Source organism: Mus caroli, chromosome 1 (assembly GCF_900094665.2).
Source record: "Mus caroli chromosome 1, CAROLI_EIJ_v1.1, whole genome shotgun sequence".
Lineage (NCBI taxonomy): Eukaryota > Metazoa > Chordata > Mammalia > Rodentia > Muridae > Mus > Mus caroli.
This window is the reverse complement of record NC_034570.1, coordinates 70775992-70794367: the sequence shown is the minus strand read 5'-3', so window position 1 is coordinate 70794367 and position 18376 is coordinate 70775992. Positions and strand designations below refer to the sequence as shown.

The window sequence follows — 18376 nt, the reverse complement described above, 5'->3', positions numbered from 1 at the left end:
CTGGCATGGCATGCACTCACATGAAACTGATCTTCTCTTGTCATCTTGAGCTTGGAACTCTTCCTATTTTTTTTTCTTTAAGTTTACTTATCCTTCAGGCCCTCTCCATATTTCTGCATTCATTTTTTTTAAAAGCATGACTTTAAAAAAAATAAAAGAGGATTTGAAGCCAACTCTAATGGGTGACCATTTTATAGAGTCACAAATTACAAGCAAAATGAATTCTCTTTCCTCTGAATTTTCTTGGGCAAAGTGTTCATGAACAATGAGAGGGTATCTTTAAAATTGAGCCAAATCAGAAGCCAGAGTCAAGGGCAAATTTACTCAACAAATGATACACTATTATGAAAATCAGGAGGCTGGATGACTTATTGTGTATGTGTGTGTGTGTATCAAATATATATCGATGTAATGCTAGAGTTGTCTTGATTTTCTGATTTTTTCCCCCCATCTCCCTTCTATACTCCTTTTCCTTTCTGAGCTTTCTACTTGGTTCTTTTCCATTCAAAATTTCTTGCTCTAGATAAGCCAAATCAATATTTCTACTCATTGGCTAGTGAATTTGCGAATGTATGTGCAGAACGTATAGAGCATTTCCCAATATCTGATGGCTTTCACTTTAGCAGTGATAGATCAGGATCTAGGAACTAGATCAGGAAGGAATGCTCAGGGTAGGGACAGAATGTGTGCTGTCTTAGCCTAACCATCAGAAAAGTACATTGGAAAGGAATAAAGGCCCCACCCTCAAGTAATTCCTATCTGCATACAGATCTTCTTCTCTCAATCCTGAGGAGGGTATCTATGCCCAGCTCGAGAGATTTTTTTTTTAATTGCCATTTTCAATATTGGAAGAGAAGAAAAGTTACAGAGGCTTCTAGAAGGATATATATACATAGGTAATTCCCTTAGCAAAATATGTGAGGGACGCAAATGAGCCCATCCATAAATAAGGGATGTGGACACAGTAGGCTGGGTTTTCATAGTGAACCACAGAACAGGAAAGTAATTCCAAGTGATTTATAAGGCAAATCCTAAACTGATGGAACCATGTGTGGACCTAAATTCAAGATCCTTTCTCTAGACAGAACATTAGGAAATTTGAAACTCAACTGGGAAAAAAAAGAAACAAAAAACCAAACTTTTACAAGAAGAATCAAGTAGAAAAGTGTGATCAAGTAGAGAAGTGTGATCAAGTAGAGAAGTGTGATCAAGTAGAGAAGTGTGATCAAGTAGAGAAGTGTGATCAAGCAAGAAACATTCAAGGTGTTTAGTGTAGTTTAGCTTTGTTTTTGGAAAACATTTCCTCTTTGTCTGGGTGATGATTTCTTAGTGAATCATTTTCTGTGATTTTTAAATTTTTGAAAAATAATTTAGTTAAAAAGTAGACTTTCCCTCATAAAAAACATACTGACATTTTCCAAGGGCCTATTGCCTGTTAGATTATATTGAGTCATGTTTGCCATGCTACCTAAGACTAGGGCAACAGTATGGTGGATAGAAAATGTCCATATTTGCATTCTTCCTTGTTCTTGTTCCATATTTTCTGTCAGTGTCAAGCACAGCCTTCCGCAAGGCTGCATGAGAGAAAGGCAGTAAGAAGGCAAAACAAACATAAGCTATATATCCTTTGATATGCCCCAAATAACAGATGTATTTATGTAAAACCTGGGATTTCCTCTCTATAATACTGCCCTAAGCAGCACTCAGGATAATTAGACAGATTACTCATTGACTTCCCTGTGGTTAGCAAACACGTACAGAGATCTGTCTCAACCTAAAAGGCTTCAGCTGGAATAAACAAGTCTGTTGTTACCGAGAGCTACCTCAGGAATGCTGTCCTCTCTCTATCAAGTAGTCCCTGCATTCAGAAACAAAACTGGCCGGCACATCGGTTTGAAAGTGAGGAAATTTCTGATCGCTGACATGTTTCACAGGGTGGCAAGATTCCTATCCGGTGGACTGCGCCAGAAGCAATTGCGTATCGTAAATTTACCTCAGCCAGTGATGTCTGGAGCTACGGAATCGTTATGTGGGAAGTGATGTCATATGGAGAGAGACCGTACTGGGATATGTCCAATCAAGATGTGAGTTTTTACCCTGAGCTTCAGGAAGTTGTATATTACCCTATGGTTAAGTAAGCATTGGGTTTGAAATAATACATTAAAGTCAATGTTCTTAATATAAGTAAATATACCTAATAACCTCACTCCACATTATAACCCATCAGTGACTTGATTTCAAGACCAAAATTAAATTATTTCCAATGTTTCGTGTAGGGGAAGAAGTAGATTTGTGAATTTATAGATAAATAAACAATGTGAAGTTTGTAAGGAAACCTATTTCACATGTGGTAAAATCGACACAAAAGTTTTTTGTTGAAAGAAACCTAGTGAATATTTTAAAGCTGCTATAGTTGTAATTAGACCTTGGCCCTCAAGGACTCTTAAATAAAGCTTCACTAAATGACCCTTTGTAAATTCTGCACATCCCTTTAAATGTACCATCTGGACTAGTATCTACGGGAGGGAGTATCTACGATGCATGCAATTTCAGAGACGCATTCAATAATGACACTAATAAGATTCCAGGCTAATAGAATTTAATTACAGACATCTCCAGTGAGGAAGGGAAAAACAAATGCACAACACAGTGAGGCCCAGATCAGGGATTTCCTACAACATGACTTAGTTAATTCTGGTAAAAATTTTTAGGATTAGAAATGAAGTGACCCCCAACCCCCCATACCTTTCAAACTCTGCTACTATTTACTCATGGTAGGGCATTATAGAAGAGAGTTTACAATGTTATATTTAACTTATCAATGAAAATGATGCTTTGAGAGTGTCATGCTCTGCTGTAAACTGAGCAAGCTGAGCCCTTAAAAGTATATTTTGGAAAGCTTTTCTTGTAAAACTTGATTCTGACATGGAACGGTGTCTGTGCATTTGCCTCATCTCCCTAACACAATAGGAAATTACAAACCCCACACAGTTAAAAGGCCAAATGACTTGACTAGAACCACAGGTTCCAACAAGCAGAAGGTGGATCAGAACAATCGGGAGGCCTTGTGTACACATGTAAGTGGCCGAGCGGGGATTTATCTACTGTGCCTACCCAGTTTAAAAAAGAGTTGTAGCGCTGGCATTGTGCATCTACCATTCATAAAAGAGGATCCAAAGTGGACAGGATGGAAGATGACAGCTAGAATGATGGGCCAATACGAGATGGATAAAGACTGGGTGGTGTGTGGGGTGAATGCTGTGGAGTCCATGGTGTAAAGGGATTATCGCTTATCGATGTCTTCAATAATTCTCTTTCACCAGTGTTTGGATTCAGTCCCTCAGAGGGAGCACGGTGAACATGACTTCACATACTGAGTTGTTTGTCATTCACCTTCCTTTATTTCAATTGAGAGTCCCAGATAAATGTGTGTCTATGAAAGCAAACAATACTGCTGCCCTACCTATTCTCAGATTTAATAATTTTGACAGTTTCTTTATTTCTGTAGAGCAATACTTTGCATTTGAGTGGCTTTGTGGCTGTTTCTTGCTCACACATAATACTGATAATATCATTCATATATTGTCTGTCTGGATTTGGGGAATCGTTAGGAAATGTAAATGATGTCACTGGGCAATAACAAATGCAATGACAGAACCAGGGAAAACACACAAAACTTAGTAATTTTTTTTTTTAAAGAAAGAAATGGTTTCCCCACCCAAGAAACTCAGCAGTGAGCTGAAAAACATGCTTTGTTAACCTAAAAGCCATCTTTCCAGCTGGCCATGCGTGGGTAAGGAACCTGAGAGAGTGCATGCTCATCAGTGTGAGTTCTCCAGGCATCAGCCCAGTGCTCTCTGCATCCTCATCAACGGAGAATGCTTTCATCAACTCCAAAGTCAATACCATGTATTTGGAAAGATAAAAGGAATAAGAGGCTCGAACTGACCTAATGTACTTGCCAAAATTAAAATTAAATACAAAGACCTTACAGGAGGTAGAGCAGAAACATCTCTTTAGGAAGGAGAAGCACATAATTCGGATACAGTAAGATATTGAAAAATACCTGGGGAAGTGGTCCTCCATCAAAAGATGATTCCTAGACTGAAGCCATGTGCTGGCTGAAAAGACAGCTGTCAAATTTATGCCTAGAATTGAGATCTACTCAAACTGACTGTTTTCTGCCCTGGCCAGTTTTCTCAACAGTCAATAGCCCCTTGAGGGACAGATCCAGTGTGGTTATGGGATGGCCACAGTACTTTGAATTCTGGGCAGCGATCATTTGGGGAGGGGCAAAGAAAAAGAAAATGACAAATAAAAAGGCTTAAGGTATCAAACAAAACTGCTTCCAATATCTGAGGCTGCTCATTAACAAGGCTTATTATGCCTGAGACTCTGTGTGAAGAGTTCCCCTCCTAAAGTTGGCCGGAGTCTTTCCTGCCAAACTGGATTTGGGTCCCAGTGGGGAGGGAATTATAGAAAAAGTCAATGTGAGGGTAGTATGAGCCAAGCATGGTGGCAGAGGCAGGAGGAGGTACATTGGGAGTCCAGCAAACTGAACTACATTGTTAGATCCTATCTCAGAAAACAACAGGGATGGGGGTGGGGACTGGAGGAAAGAGAACCAATGTCCTGTCTGAAGACACATGAGAAGGACTAAATTAGAAGAGAAGAATGGTTCCTGTATCTAATTAAGCAGGAAGACAAACGACACCAAATGGCCTTGAACAATAAGACAATAAACACCTACCAGTGAAATTTCCTTTAATGCACAGGATCTGCCTTATAATATGAATGGATTCTAATATATTTTCAAGAATTGACTTATTAACCCTTTGAATAGAGTTCATCAGCAGAGGACTGTGGCCAAGACAGACCCAGTTGATGCAAAAGAGTGTAGATCTCCTATAGAGAAAATGACTAGGTGTCTAGAAGCAGGCACTGATGCTGATACAGTAGCTACTGAGTGAGGTTACACAGGGCTGAAATGATGCATAGGGACTTCCAATTTGGAATTACTTCCTCAAGGATGCCTGGCACTGGTGGCTTTCACTGGAGTGTGCAGATGTGCCGAAGCTGAATGGTGGAGTGCAGACAGGACCCTGTGATGTTGGAGGGCTGTCACCAGAGCTCCGACACCATGCTGTGACCTAATTGGGTCCTAATCACTTTGGAATATCAATGCATCTTTCATTCGAGTTTCAGATTGGCATCACTTCCATTTAACAGCTGGCTTTTCTCCCCTGTTGCCAGCAATACCTAGCTTTGGCTTCTGTAAAGGAGTTGGAGCTGTGCCCACGCTTAGCCTGCTGGCAGCTCACCACAGTGTCCTTTTGTCTTCTCTAGGTGATCAAAGCCATCGAGGAAGGGTACCGGCTACCCCCTCCAATGGACTGCCCCATTGCCCTCCATCAGTTAATGCTGGACTGCTGGCAGAAAGAGAGAAGCGACAGGCCTAAATTTGGGCAGATCGTCAACATGCTGGACAAACTCATCCGCAATCCCAACAGCCTGAAGAGGACAGGGTCGGAGAGTTCCAGGTTTGCCATGTTTACTAGTAATGATGTATGAGGGACCGCATCATTTGTGACAGGCAAGAGCAGTGCATCCTGATTCCTGCCTTGCAAAGTCACAGGCTACCTCTGAGCTCTGCAACCTCGGTGACTTCTTCAATTACTTTGAGCCTGAAGAAGCTGATTGGTCTATGAAAAAAAAAAAAAGTAAAGGTTCCAGAGCCATGGCTCGCCAGGAAGTTTCCTTTAGAGAATGGGATTTCCTGTCAACAGATTCAGGACAACACCTAGACACAAGACTCATCTGGTATAGATCAGGGTAGAAAGGCCTGTTGGTTAGACTGTTAGGTCAAAAATGATAAGACTTGGGCTTGCTCTGAGTGAGCATCAATCTCTGGAATAACACTAAATGTGGCTAAACTCTACATCTTAGCTGGGACTGTGGATAATTTTATTATTTGAAGAAGGACATCTTCTAACATGTGGAGGTTATCTTTCTGTCCTATTCTCGGAAAGATTAAAATGGCCCCCAAGCCTTCTTTCCAGGTCTAACAGTTTTTTCAGTTCCCAGGGTGAATCTTCTCTACTTTCTTGCCTTCATCTGTGTCCTTTTGTGGGGAGAAGCAAGGCAGAGATATTTTTAAGGTTTTTATTTGTTTGTTTGTTTGGTTGGTTTTTTTTGGTATTTGGCACTTCTCTTAGCATTTAAATCGATATGAAAAGTTCTTCAGCCACTAGTACTGCAAAATGCCTGTCTTATACCAAGGCATAGAGCAGGTTGAGTCACAGCATATATTTTTTTTCAGTTTTGAACTTTTTCTTGATAATAGTACTTAAATAATGCCTGTCATTATTGATGATAATAGGATATAATAGAATACAGGACATGACTTAGCACAAAATTAGGCAACTGTGCTGTTCTCCAAAGAGAACGGAGACTTCAGAACAAGCCGGGCAGTGACTAACTGACACCCAGGGGAGATAGCTTCACCTTGAGGTTTTCTGACCTTGTCAGTCAGTTGGAACCCTGTTCATGACATGCGTAGGCTGAAATTACTAATAAATGATTTGGCTTTTGTTTAACAACAAATGCTGTGTCGCTACCTCCCTCCCCCCCCCCAACTTAATGACAGATATAAAATTCTATGTGGTAATGTTATTAACTCAAAATTAGGAGAATTCGACCTTGTAAACAGTTGCTGAATCTCACTCAGAGACAACTGAACTGACAGATACAAGAGGAAGGTCAGAGAGACAAGTTATTGAAACACAAAACTGATTGCTGTAAAATTAGTTTTTGTCAAAGTATTTATGTAAAAGGAAGATAATACAAATGAAAATAATTTAGATCAAAAATGAAAGCTTTTCAAGGATTGGATTGATTCTGTATAAAAAAACAAATCAAGACATCACAATAACTTTCTTTTGGTTTTTTTTTTTTTTTTTAATAAGAAAAAAAGATGTTGTTCTAATTTGAGGACATTATTCCAACCGAAATGTGCACAATCATAGATTCAGGCTAAAATGTTAAAATCAGACACAGAATTTCTATGGTTTTAAGGGGAAAGGGAAGTTTAAGAACACCATTTTTCTGTGCAGGAAATTACAATAGATATGTTATAAAATGTCTCTCTGAAGGGCTAGCCTGTGGCCATTCAGTAGAGAGATGATGATGACTCTAAGTCTCCTAAAGACTTTGATGGATGGGAGATTCTTCCTGGAGCTCCGTCATGAGGAAAGGCAGAATGCCTGAGACCAGTCACTATTGATCTGACAGTAAATTCCTGGCTTAAGAATGAACAAATTAATAACTAAGTTAAGAAGTGCTTTGACTTTATTGGAATAATTAGCAGAGGAATTTGAGGAGCTTATGCCCAAATCCATAGAGCAATCACAGTGCCATTTTTCCACCCCCTGGTCTTTGCATGTGCTGGTCAGGCCTAGGTTGCTTCAAGAAAGGATTACCACCCCCTGTCCTGGCTTTGTGACAGGGAGGCACACAGAGCATGTCTCGCACACCTAGCTAACTAAGAGCATGCTGGACCGGAACTCTCTGCTCTCTCAGCTTCCATCACACCTGGCAGCTGGCAAACTCCCAAGTTTCCTCCCTTTGATTCACTGAGTTGTCCATGGTTGCTAAACTAACGTCTGTGGTATACAATTCTGATGGAAAATGGATTCTTTCTCCAAAGACTGTACAGGGACAGTCTTTCTCTACCTCCCTCATTCTCTACCAAGTTAGGATGATCAGGGACCTGCTATGAGTCTCAGTTCCCTGAGTTGCACATCTAAAGTGAGGGCTGTGAAGACTAAAAAAAAAAAAAAAGCATGTGTTAATTTTGAATGACAGCTATTCCATTTAAAAGTTTGGCCCTCTGTTCCCTGGCCTGTCTGTCCTATGCAATCTGATTTCTAGCTGTTTTATACATTCTCATTCTCTTTTCAGACCAAACACAGCCTTGTTAGACCCCAGCTCCCCTGAATTCTCTGCTGTAGTATCAGTGGGCGACTGGCTGCAGGCCATCAAAATGGACCGGTATAAGGACAACTTCACCGCCGCCGGGTACACGACACTAGAAGCTGTGGTTCACATGAGCCAGGAGTAAGTACTCAGCGATGTAACACCAAAGGGTAAATCGAGATTTCATAGTATTTGCCTGTTGTGCTTTGAGCTTCATAATCATTCCCTACTCATTATATTAAGAGAGAGAGAGAGAGAGAGAGAGAGAGAGAGAGAAGAAAAGAAATCTGGAATTGTTGTATTAAAAATTAATAAATAAACCTCAGCGGCAGGTTCACTACTGGGCTCAATGTTTAACATTCCTGAACGAAAGACAGGCACATAGATAGCCTTTATATTTTGATATGTCTTAATCAGCATAATAGCTGGGCTATTGCCTGACCTCCACTACTGAGAGAATCTACCTCTCACTGATAATTCTGAGTTACAACTTACTAAATTTTGTGTTTTATCTTGGCTGTTCTGGGCCCAAAGGGTGCTCAACTGGGTGGTGCTCTGGACCACTCTCTCTCAGGGAGGCGGATCTCTTTCTCAATCCCCTCCTGTCCCAAGCCCAGGAATCCTAAATACCTCAGCCTCTGTCTGCCCTGTCCAGCCATTGGCTGCCGGTATCTTTATTAACCAATCAGAACCAACTGGGGACTGGTTCCCTCAGTGTGTTATGTGCATATGTGTGTACTCCTGTAAACAATTGGGGGGGGGGGAGGACCCAAATTAACATTACAATACAAACAACATTAAGCCAAAACCACTACATGGAATGCCTCTCATTTTGGTTGAGTATAATTTTACACGACCTTTGTATAGTACCTGCATTGTTGTATTGGATGTCTGAATGAGACATGTATACACCTGCCTTGTACTGTACTAATTGTGGCTGATTCAAATGTGTGTCTGCATGAAACCTTGAGGAGGAGGTTCTCCGTACCCCTCATGACTTTCTCTCCCCTTCTCTCGGCCCCACCTGCAGCGACCTGGCGAGAATTGGCATCACCGCCATCACGCACCAGAATAAGATTTTGAGCAGCGTCCAGGCAATGCGAACCCAGATGCAGCAGATGCATGGCAGGATGGTTCCTGTCTGAGCCAGTACCGAATAGACTCAAAACTCTCGAATAGTTTACCTCATCCATGCACTTTAATTAAGAACTGCACTTTTTTTACTTTGTCTTCGCCCTCTGAAATTAAAGGAAAACAAACAAACAAACAAAAAACAAAAATATCTGCAGCATTGCTTGGTGTAAGAGATTGCTGAAACCATGGGGCTTATAATGAATGACCTTGATCATCAGAATTAAACCCGGAGCCAGTAATTTCTCAGAAGAACTCTGTCCATCGCTGGTGTGTAAAATACATGTACTTATTATATAAATAAAACTCTGCCTCTGAGTTTCGATGCTGTATTTCCCGTCAGATACGTGGCTTTTCAAGTCACCCTAATCCTTTCTCTGTCTGGAATTTCAAGGGAAGGATTTCATCTGTGGCATTAATAACAGTCATCACTCCTTACCAGAAAGAAGACCGGCTGTGCCCAGAAGCACTGTGAAAGGACTCAATGGTGGCTTTCAGGGCTCGGTTTATACCACAGAAGAAAATCCAGGTGAAAGCCACTTGGCCCATTCATGCTGCCTCTTCAGTGCCCAGGACACCTGGTGGATTTTTATGACATGGAGGGGCTAGAAAGAAAAGAAAATGGATTTTTAAAACATGAAAACTCCCAAGCCCTATTAACCCTAACTGGACAAATGAGGTCTCTTTGGGGCTGAGGCTGTGCCATATAAAGTCTTCTTTGAGAATGCTACAAACTTCTCATAACTACCTTATGGATAGTGGGCTGAGACAATCCTGAATGGAGAATTTTCACACACACACACACACACACACACCTTCAAAGAGGCAACTCCCAAATTTACAAGGTAAGTTGAAAGAATGAGCAATGACTTTCTGGCAAATCTCTCTCTCTCTCTCTGTCTCTGTCTCTGTCTCTGTCTCTCCCTCTCCCTCTCTCTCTCCCTCTCCCTCTCTTCCTCCCTCTCTCTCTTTCTCTCTAATTTTTTCCCTGAAAGCTATTTCTTATAGAGTAAGGAATACTAAATTTGCTGTCAAATTATGACAGTTTAGTAAAAACTTTTCTTACAATATTAGTTGTAAAAAGCTTTTCTCTTCCCAAGGGATATATTTTTTAAAGTACTCCAACAAGTTTTGTTTTATCTCTGCTTTTGCTGAAGTCTAGGAATTCTTGATTTTTTTTTCCATGCTAGAGTTGACAAATATGGGTGGGGATCTGCTCTCTCTCTCTCTCTCTCTCTCTTTCTTTCTCTCTTTCTCTCTCTTATTTTGATTTACAAAAAAAAAAGGTTTTAAGCTGTGGAAATTTGGGGGTACATTAATTTTTGGAGTGTGTGTGTGTGTGTGTGTGTGTGTGCATGTGTGTGTGATGTCTGGAGGTTAAAGGACAAGAACATACAAAAGTCAGTTCTACATGTGGGTCCCAGGGATAGAACTCAGGCCATCTCACTAGTCCAAGTACTTTGTTTTTAACCTCTGCAGTCCTATTCCAATAAGAAAGCATTATGGAATTATACATTAAGTGAAAACAGAGTATTGCCTCGAAGCTGGTACTGAAGGATTAAAAGGTTTCCTTTTTTAAAGTCACCAACTTAAGGCTTGACATGTTTTTCAAACACGGAACGTGTTCAAAGCACAACCTCCCTAAAGTATTCTAACCAGTGAACATTGTTTACAGTGCTGAGGTCCTTTTCTTACTCCCTGGCAGTTATCTCTGCAAATGGAATAATATGGAAAGTTACATCATTCAAAGGCCACCTTCTGAGTCTTACTTACTTAGTCTTAACCATATCCCTATGGTAGAGTCAAACAAAGCCAATGGAAAGGCCAATAAAGGGCATCCCAAGTGTCTGCAATAATACCCAAGGAGCAGTAAAAGTGTTTACTGCCTCCTGAACTTTTAGCAGAGAGCCATGAGAACAATAGGAAAGCCACACTGTTTCCCAGGGCACAGAGCCAGACTCTGGCATCCCGACAGCTATGCGGTCTAAAGCCAACCGAAACGTTGACACTGGAAACTCGCCCCACTTTGCTTCCTAACTCACTCCCTCTACCTGTAAATTAGAGAGATAATGATACCTTCATAATAATAGCTTTCCCGACATGGCGTGTGCGCATGTGAGAACTGCTCTTGCAGAGAGCTCCCCAGAGGGTCAGGTGCCTTCTCTCCCACCTCATCCAGGTTCACCACGTGTCCTCTGCTTGTGGCCCGATGGTTAAAGAGCCGTTCGTGTGCTGAGCACCAGGCAGATGGAGCTCCTTTCTTTGCTTTGGTTTATGGGAGGCTGGGAGGCAATATGTATCAATATATCAATATTAAAGGACACACTTGTAAAGATATTTGCATGTCCTGTGACTAACTCAAAAGAGCAGCAGTTTTGTGTATTGAAGCACATTGTGTTTTATTTTATGTGTTATAGGCCCTTCGTAGACCACACGGCTTCCTTGGCTTCGATTAATAAGGGAACTAGCTGCCCCGGACTCTTATCTTACTCTGATGTTAACTAGATGTCAACTTTCACAGTCCCTTCCTTCTTACCTTAAATATCCATAAACAAGCCCAGCCCCCCCCCCAGTCCCACATCAAATGAAGAAGGGGATTGTAGCCTGAAGGGTGCAGACGTAGCAAAAGAAACTTTCTATCCAAATGTTGCCTGTGCATATATATATGGTGTGCTTGTATATTGGAGTTTTAAGGTCAAGTTCATATTCTTGTCCTTCATGTGAGCATGTATGTATGTATGCCTGATGGAGTCTATGTATGGTCAGGTTTCAAAAGCTACGGTTTATTACTTTCCAGAAAGGAAGTCTTAGAAAATATGTTCGATCCTGTTCCTTTCTTTTCCTTAGTTAGTTAGTTAGTTAGTTAGTTAGTTAGTTAATTTTAGTTGGTTAGTTAGGTTTTGTTTGGTTTTGTTTATGAGACAGTCTTACTATGTAGCCTGCCCTGGCCTGAAACTTGCTATGTAAACGAGTCCAGCTTCAGACTCATACAGATCCACCTGCCTCTGTCTCCTGAGTGCTGAAATTAAAAGTTTGTACCACTATGCCCAGCTCTCTCTCTTTTTTAAATAATAGTTTGAATAGCCAGATGTAGTGGCTCATGCCTTCAATCCTATCACTCAGGTGGCAGAGGCAGGTAGATCTCTTGGAGATCAAGACCAGCCAGAGTGACAGAGTGAGACCCTGTCTCAAACAATAACAACAACAATAATAGTCAGGATAATCATAATGAGCCTCTGTATTGACAAGTGAGTTGTTCTTTCTAGTTTGTATTCAAGGGACATATTAATGGGACTCAGTACGCACCGAGCCTTGTCACTTTCTGGGAACCCAAAATGTTGTGTGTCTGCTTCTATTTGATAGAAGCATGATGTGTAGCTGATTGGGTGACTATTGGCTGGTAATACTGGCTGACATTTGTTGTCTCTCTTTTCTCCACAGGGAATAGATTCTGGTATCTCAGCCTCACAGCCCTTCCTGTTATTACATAAGCGCTTGGAAGAAACTAGAACACACCCTCCACTGTTCCTTCTGAATGTTTTTCTTTGGCTTCTCTTCTGCCGGTTTTTTGAGGCAAAGACACGACAAAACACCTGCACCTGAACAGCAGAAGAAATGTGTCAAGTCCCATTCGCCCAGGAAAACAACATCCAGCTTTGGCATCTGTTCTCAGCTGCACTGAGGAATGTGCTGTCTCAAGGCACCAGCTCTGCAGAGCCCTTGCTCCCAAACTCCTTGTGGTTTTATTTATACGTATTTCCATATTTCATTCCTGTACGGCCCTGCTGCATCCACGTGGCAGCAAGTGACCAAATGTTACAGGTTTTACTATGGACGCCAGGTCAGGCGCCACCACGCAGAACAAAGCCAGTTCCGCAAGCTGCCTCCGATACGCAATGCTGAAGTGACATTTTACCCAGGGTGTGCCATTGCAGTGATATAAATATATTTTTTTCCTAGACTAAAATATGACCTGAATATCTCTTTTGATGTGTGTACATAGGAGTGTGAATGTGTGTGTGTATGTGTCTATGTGTGAATATGTGTGTGTATGTGAGTGTGTATGTGTGTGTGTGTGTGTGTGTGTGTGTGTGTGTGTGTGTAACCTCATGCTTAGAACTGCCTGTGAATGTTGTAGAATGCTATACCTGGAGAGTTCTGGTTTATTACCAGTTCAAAGATAAGGAAAGAGTCACATGATATACAAGACCCGGAGACCATGTCCGTCCCCTTGGGAAGACAGCTTGGAAATGCTACATGTTCTTTATCTGTAAGTGTAATGTGTCTGTCACATGCATCCTAAGAAGCAGTTCTTTGGACAGATGTTTTCACCTTGATGGTGGAATGATTTTTAGATATAAGCCTGACTCGCTGATTTCACAATGGAGAGAGAAGGGGATGGAATCCAATTTGTGACCCCAGATGGAGTATAAGTCGCCTTTGTTTCCCTGCATAAATGAACTTGTTGAATGCGAACAAATATATGCAATTCATATACTTTTTGGAGATGAACTTAAGATGTGTGTCAGCCTTGAGATGATGTGTCTGGAGTAATACTTTGTGTCCCAGTGTCACAGAAAAATACATACATGCCAGTGGCTCTTGAGGTTAATGTAGTTGGGATGAAATGGCCTCTAGCAATTCCAGGTTCCCCAATTACATGTGGAAAGTTCTGGTAATTAATATGCAGCTAACTACTTATGCCCTTGAAAGTACATCAGTCTTCTAGAATTGGAGTTCTGGTGTATGAAGATTCAGTATTGACAGGATATGTATACCAAACTCCAGCCAGCATACTGCCATTTTACTTAACCTGAGTGGCTGCCTTGCTTATTCTGAGCTATGGTCACAGAAACTGTGGCCATTCATATAAGCTATAACATCAAATCAGGGAATTAGAAAAAAAAAAGGGGGAAAAGATTCTGAACCATATATTGTTGAATAAGTAAAGAAAATCACCAATAAATATTTATTGCATTCTGACAGGGTGTATGGCATTGTCTTCTCGTAACTATGCCAGAGTGACAAAGTTATTTCACCCCTTTTGAGGGGACCTTAATATATTTTTAAAGGGATGTGCCTATGCATTGATGCCTGAAAAATAGGTGTTAAAAAAAAAAAAAAAAAAAAAAGATGAACCTCTGAGTGCATCATCTTTCCCAGAGGTCAAGTGGGAGGAGGTCAACTTCTGGGTCTGTGTCCAGCCCAGGAGCAAGCGCTGGCCTTGGGAGCTGGAAGGCTAAAATCTAGTCAAATCTACTAAACAGCTTTGAGCTGTTCCCTGCACCAAATCAAGCCGTTTCACCACGTGTCTGCAGGCTCTGAGGTTTTTATTTTTTGGCAATCTTCTAAATGAAATGTTCTGGTGTGTTTTAAAGACTAGAGGAAAGGTGGTGTTCACAACATGATTACTGTGTGTGTTCTGAGACCTCTTGTATTCATCTGTGAAGGGGACGTGTATTAATCCATACACTCCTATAGCCTCGACGATTTGTCTGAAGACACTTAAATTTTAACCAGTAAAGGAAAGTTCTAGAAGCAATATTTTCACTCCTTTAGCATTGTCCAAATAACATCAAGTATTAATAAACGCTGAAGAGTGTATTTATTTTGTATTACTCCAAGTCTGTTGGAATATGCAAGGACTGTGGTTATAATTAGAATGTATAAGGCATATTATAATTTAGTTCATTCTGAAAAAGAAGTTAGCTGAACATCTCTTGGTTCATACATGTTCCAAATTTTGAACAATCTTTTGAGTTAGCCATAGATTTTTCTATTTTGTTTTTATTTGTCAAGGTATTTTTTTCTTCCCTTCATGAACTTTAGGTACACATAACTTATGTCATTTATTTATGGTCTTTTATACCTAGTTTGTAAAGTTGTAAAATAGCAAACTAAATGCAAAGGGTTTGCATTTGAAAGTAATAAAGTAGTTGCCGCATACAAACCTGAAATCTGGCTGTCTTTGTTCTGTTCCATTTTCTTCAGTGGTGGGGACACATTCTGGACAAATGTTCCACCAAAGAGCTAAGCCCAGCCTCTTGTTCCATCAAGACAAGCTCTTAGTAGGTTGCTGAGCATGGCCTGATACTCGTGTTAACGCCCATTCCTACTGTGAACTGCTATGCCCAATTTACTAATTGTTATTTTAATTGTACATGTACAGAGTACAATGTAATTTGATATACACACACACAGAGTACATGAAAAGGCACTGGCTTCTTATCCTTGCCATTGAAAACTGCATTAAAGAATCTGATTTTGAGATCCTATATTCCATTTTAGACTGTGGACTTAAGAGTCCAGGATCCCCTGCTCACTAGTTATACAATACAGAGTAAGGTACCTTAGATCTGTTTCCTTATTTGTACCACTGGTAATGATAGTGCTATGAGTCTTTATAAAAGTTAAATATTTTGCCATGTTTGAGACAGTGTGTAGGATCTATGATAGGCTGAGCAAGCCAGGGGAAGCAAGCCAGTAAAGAATTTCCCTCCATGGCCTCTGCATCAGCTCCTGCTTTCTGACCTGCTTGAGTTCCAGTCCTGACTTCCTTGGTGATGAACAGCAATATGGAAGTATAAACCGAATGAACCCTTTCCTCCCCAACTTGCTTCTTGGTCATGATGTCTGTGCAGGAATAGAAACCCTGACTAAGACAGCCCCCTACCTCAGCTGTGTAGTTGTTACTTTGACATGTGTACATATGTTTTGAAAGGGGAGTCCCATTAATATCCTCAAATTCTAAATTGGTTTGGAGACACCAAACCGTGAAAAACCTAAGTCTTCAGGGAAATGCTGTCTTCATGCCACTATTACACAAAATAAATAACAGTTGGTAAAAATCCCTGTTCATTGAAAATCAGACTTAAAGCCATAAAGTATCTCAGAAAAGACCTTGGGAGCAAGAACTGATTTCAAAAGACGTATGTAGTATATTATAGTCTGATAAAGCTACAAAGGATTGCCATGGCAACTCTTCCAAGCACTGAGTGATGGGTCGACTCCCCTCTTGATGTAGCCAGGCTTGCTATGCAAACAAAGGTCACGACAGAAGGGGAAGGGAACAGAGATACATAGCTATCCTTGGAAGACAACTTACTTGGTTTCTACTTTCTCATCACACAGAACTCAACATGTTCCAAATGTGGGTGTTAGGATACTGGGAAATCTCTTAAATGCACAGGGAGAAGAGATGAAATTTGAGGAATGGACCAGCGAGTCTCCCACAAGTACAGGAGGACAATGCATCTGGAAGCGCTCAGGGAAGGCTTCCCCTAGGAGTGAACACAGCCATGTAAGCTTCGGGTTTCGCTTTTAGTTCATTTCCCAAAGATTCGCTGAAGTTGAGCCCAGCTCAGCTTGGCAAGAACATTCACATTCTTGCCCCTGTCTGTCACATGTTACTAGGCTTCTAGCAGAATAGATGTCTACACATCTCTAACCACAACCCTCTTCTACACAGAAGTACCTGCTTTGTAGGGTTTTAAGGGTCTTAACCATTCCATTAAAGGGTGGGGAGTTCACAATTAAACCTTAATCCTTGGCAATTGATTTGAAGAATGTTCTCTTAAAAATAAAAGATACAGGGAGAGTATGAAAAGTCCTACCAACATGTACTCTTTCACTTCTGATGGGTAAGGCTTTAAAGCTTTAATCTATGTCTCCCAATACATTGGTTCCGAGCCCATCACTTCAGTCTTTCATTTATTTGAGTATTTCTGAGTACTAACTACTTATCAGACATGGTGCTAGACTCTGTTTCTGTAATTCTCACAACAGCCACAAAAGTAAAAAAAAAAAAAAAAAAAGAGGAGATTTTTTTTTTACCCCCATCAATAAGTATGTATACAGTGTGTTGTAGTCACTAAGTGTGAACACTGTGTGTTGTGGTTAGATAACAAGTCCCAGGCCACCTTGCTGATGAGTATTGAATTGAAAAATTAAACACAAGCAAAGAGCATCTAAAAAAGTGCTTCTCAACTTATGGTTCATGACTCCCTTGGGGGTTTAAAAAAAAAAACCTTTCAAAGGGGTCACCTAAGATCATCAGAAAACATTTACATTATGATTCATAACTAGCAAAATTACACTTAGGAAGTAGCAATGAAAATAATTACGGTTGGGGATCACCTATGAGGAACTGTAGTAAAGGGTTGCAGCATTTGGAAGGTTGAGAACCAGTGATCTAAAAGTGGTTCTTCACCACCCTGGCATACTCTATGAGGTACCCAAGTTTATCCACCCAATATGTTTATACTGTCATGTGAGTAGACTCCAGGTGAGTAGTGTCAACAACACTAACACACCGTTGTTAGCAGTGTGTGTTAACTGTGTTGACGCCTGGCCATTCTGTTGCTAGGTAGGCTATTTTTTAAATCGTGAGTTGTCATTCATTCTCTCTCTCTCTCTCTCTCTCTCTCTCTCTCTCTCTCTCTCTCTCTCTCTCTCCTTCCCATTCCCCTCCCATTCTCTTCTCCCTCTCTCTCCACTCCATACCTCTTTCCCCTTTCCCACTTTCTGTCTTTCTCCCGCCTTCCCTCCCTCTCTCTGCTTTCATAGAACAGATGGTTAAGTGCAACATTTCCCTAAGACAGGGCTCTGTAAGAATTAGTCTCTGCATTCTACCTTTTCCTTAGGTATAATCTACTATAGCTAAAATGCTGTCATCTGATATGAAGTGAAGGTAGGTTGGAACAGGGTGGTGATTCTCTTTAATTACCATTTTCATGTTCTGAGGATAAAAGCCACAGGCAACACATCTCAAATACCATTCTTTGCCATGATGGCCTGTGACACAGTGAGGCGAGTCATTACCCAAATAGAAACATGAGATGGGTCCCATGATGACAGAAAAATTAACTGAGGCATAGGTGGAACACCATCTAAAAAAAGATTTTATATGAACACCCAGCCACTTTCTAGCTGTGTGACCTTAGATGGATCACTTCACCTCCCTGAGAGTCCCTTTTCCCTTTTCCAGTCTGTAAACTAAGAGTGAACTCTCCTGGTATTGTTCATTTGGTGTGAAAGATTCGAGTAATCCCTCCAATGGAAACCTGCTGTGCCAAACGGATATCCTCACAGGCCAATCACATGCTACTGATGCCAAACACAGCTAAGGAGAGAATGGGTAAGCACTGAGATGAAAGGTTAGTTTGGAAAGATGCTGATGAGTATTATGGGGGGAGGGGGTGTCAGTGCGGGTTGGGAAGTACAGGGTTCTGTGGCTGAATAAGAGCATACAATACACCCTACAAGTCCCCTT

The 18376-nt window shown here is 40.9% G+C and overlaps 1 protein-coding gene across 2 annotated transcripts in view; it reads left to right on the top strand.

The window, feature by feature from the left end:
• Epha4 (EPH receptor A4) overlaps positions 1-9717 on the top strand; it is a 141048-nt gene extending 131331 nt beyond the window's left edge. The window contains exons 14-17 of one of the 2 annotated variants that reach the window (XM_021155750.1): positions 1935-2084; positions 5347-5540; positions 7960-8115; positions 9005-9717. In XM_021155750.1, the coding sequence (XP_021011409.1) occupies positions 1935-2084; positions 5347-5540; positions 7960-8115; positions 9005-9119 (615 nt within the window). In that variant the 3' untranslated portion in view covers positions 9120-9717. Of the gene's footprint in view, positions 1-1934; positions 2085-5346; positions 5541-7959; positions 8145-9004 lie in introns of both variants that reach the window. The other variant, XM_021155831.2, reaches the window with a different exon arrangement.
• Positions 9718-18376: the final 8659 nt, after the last annotated feature.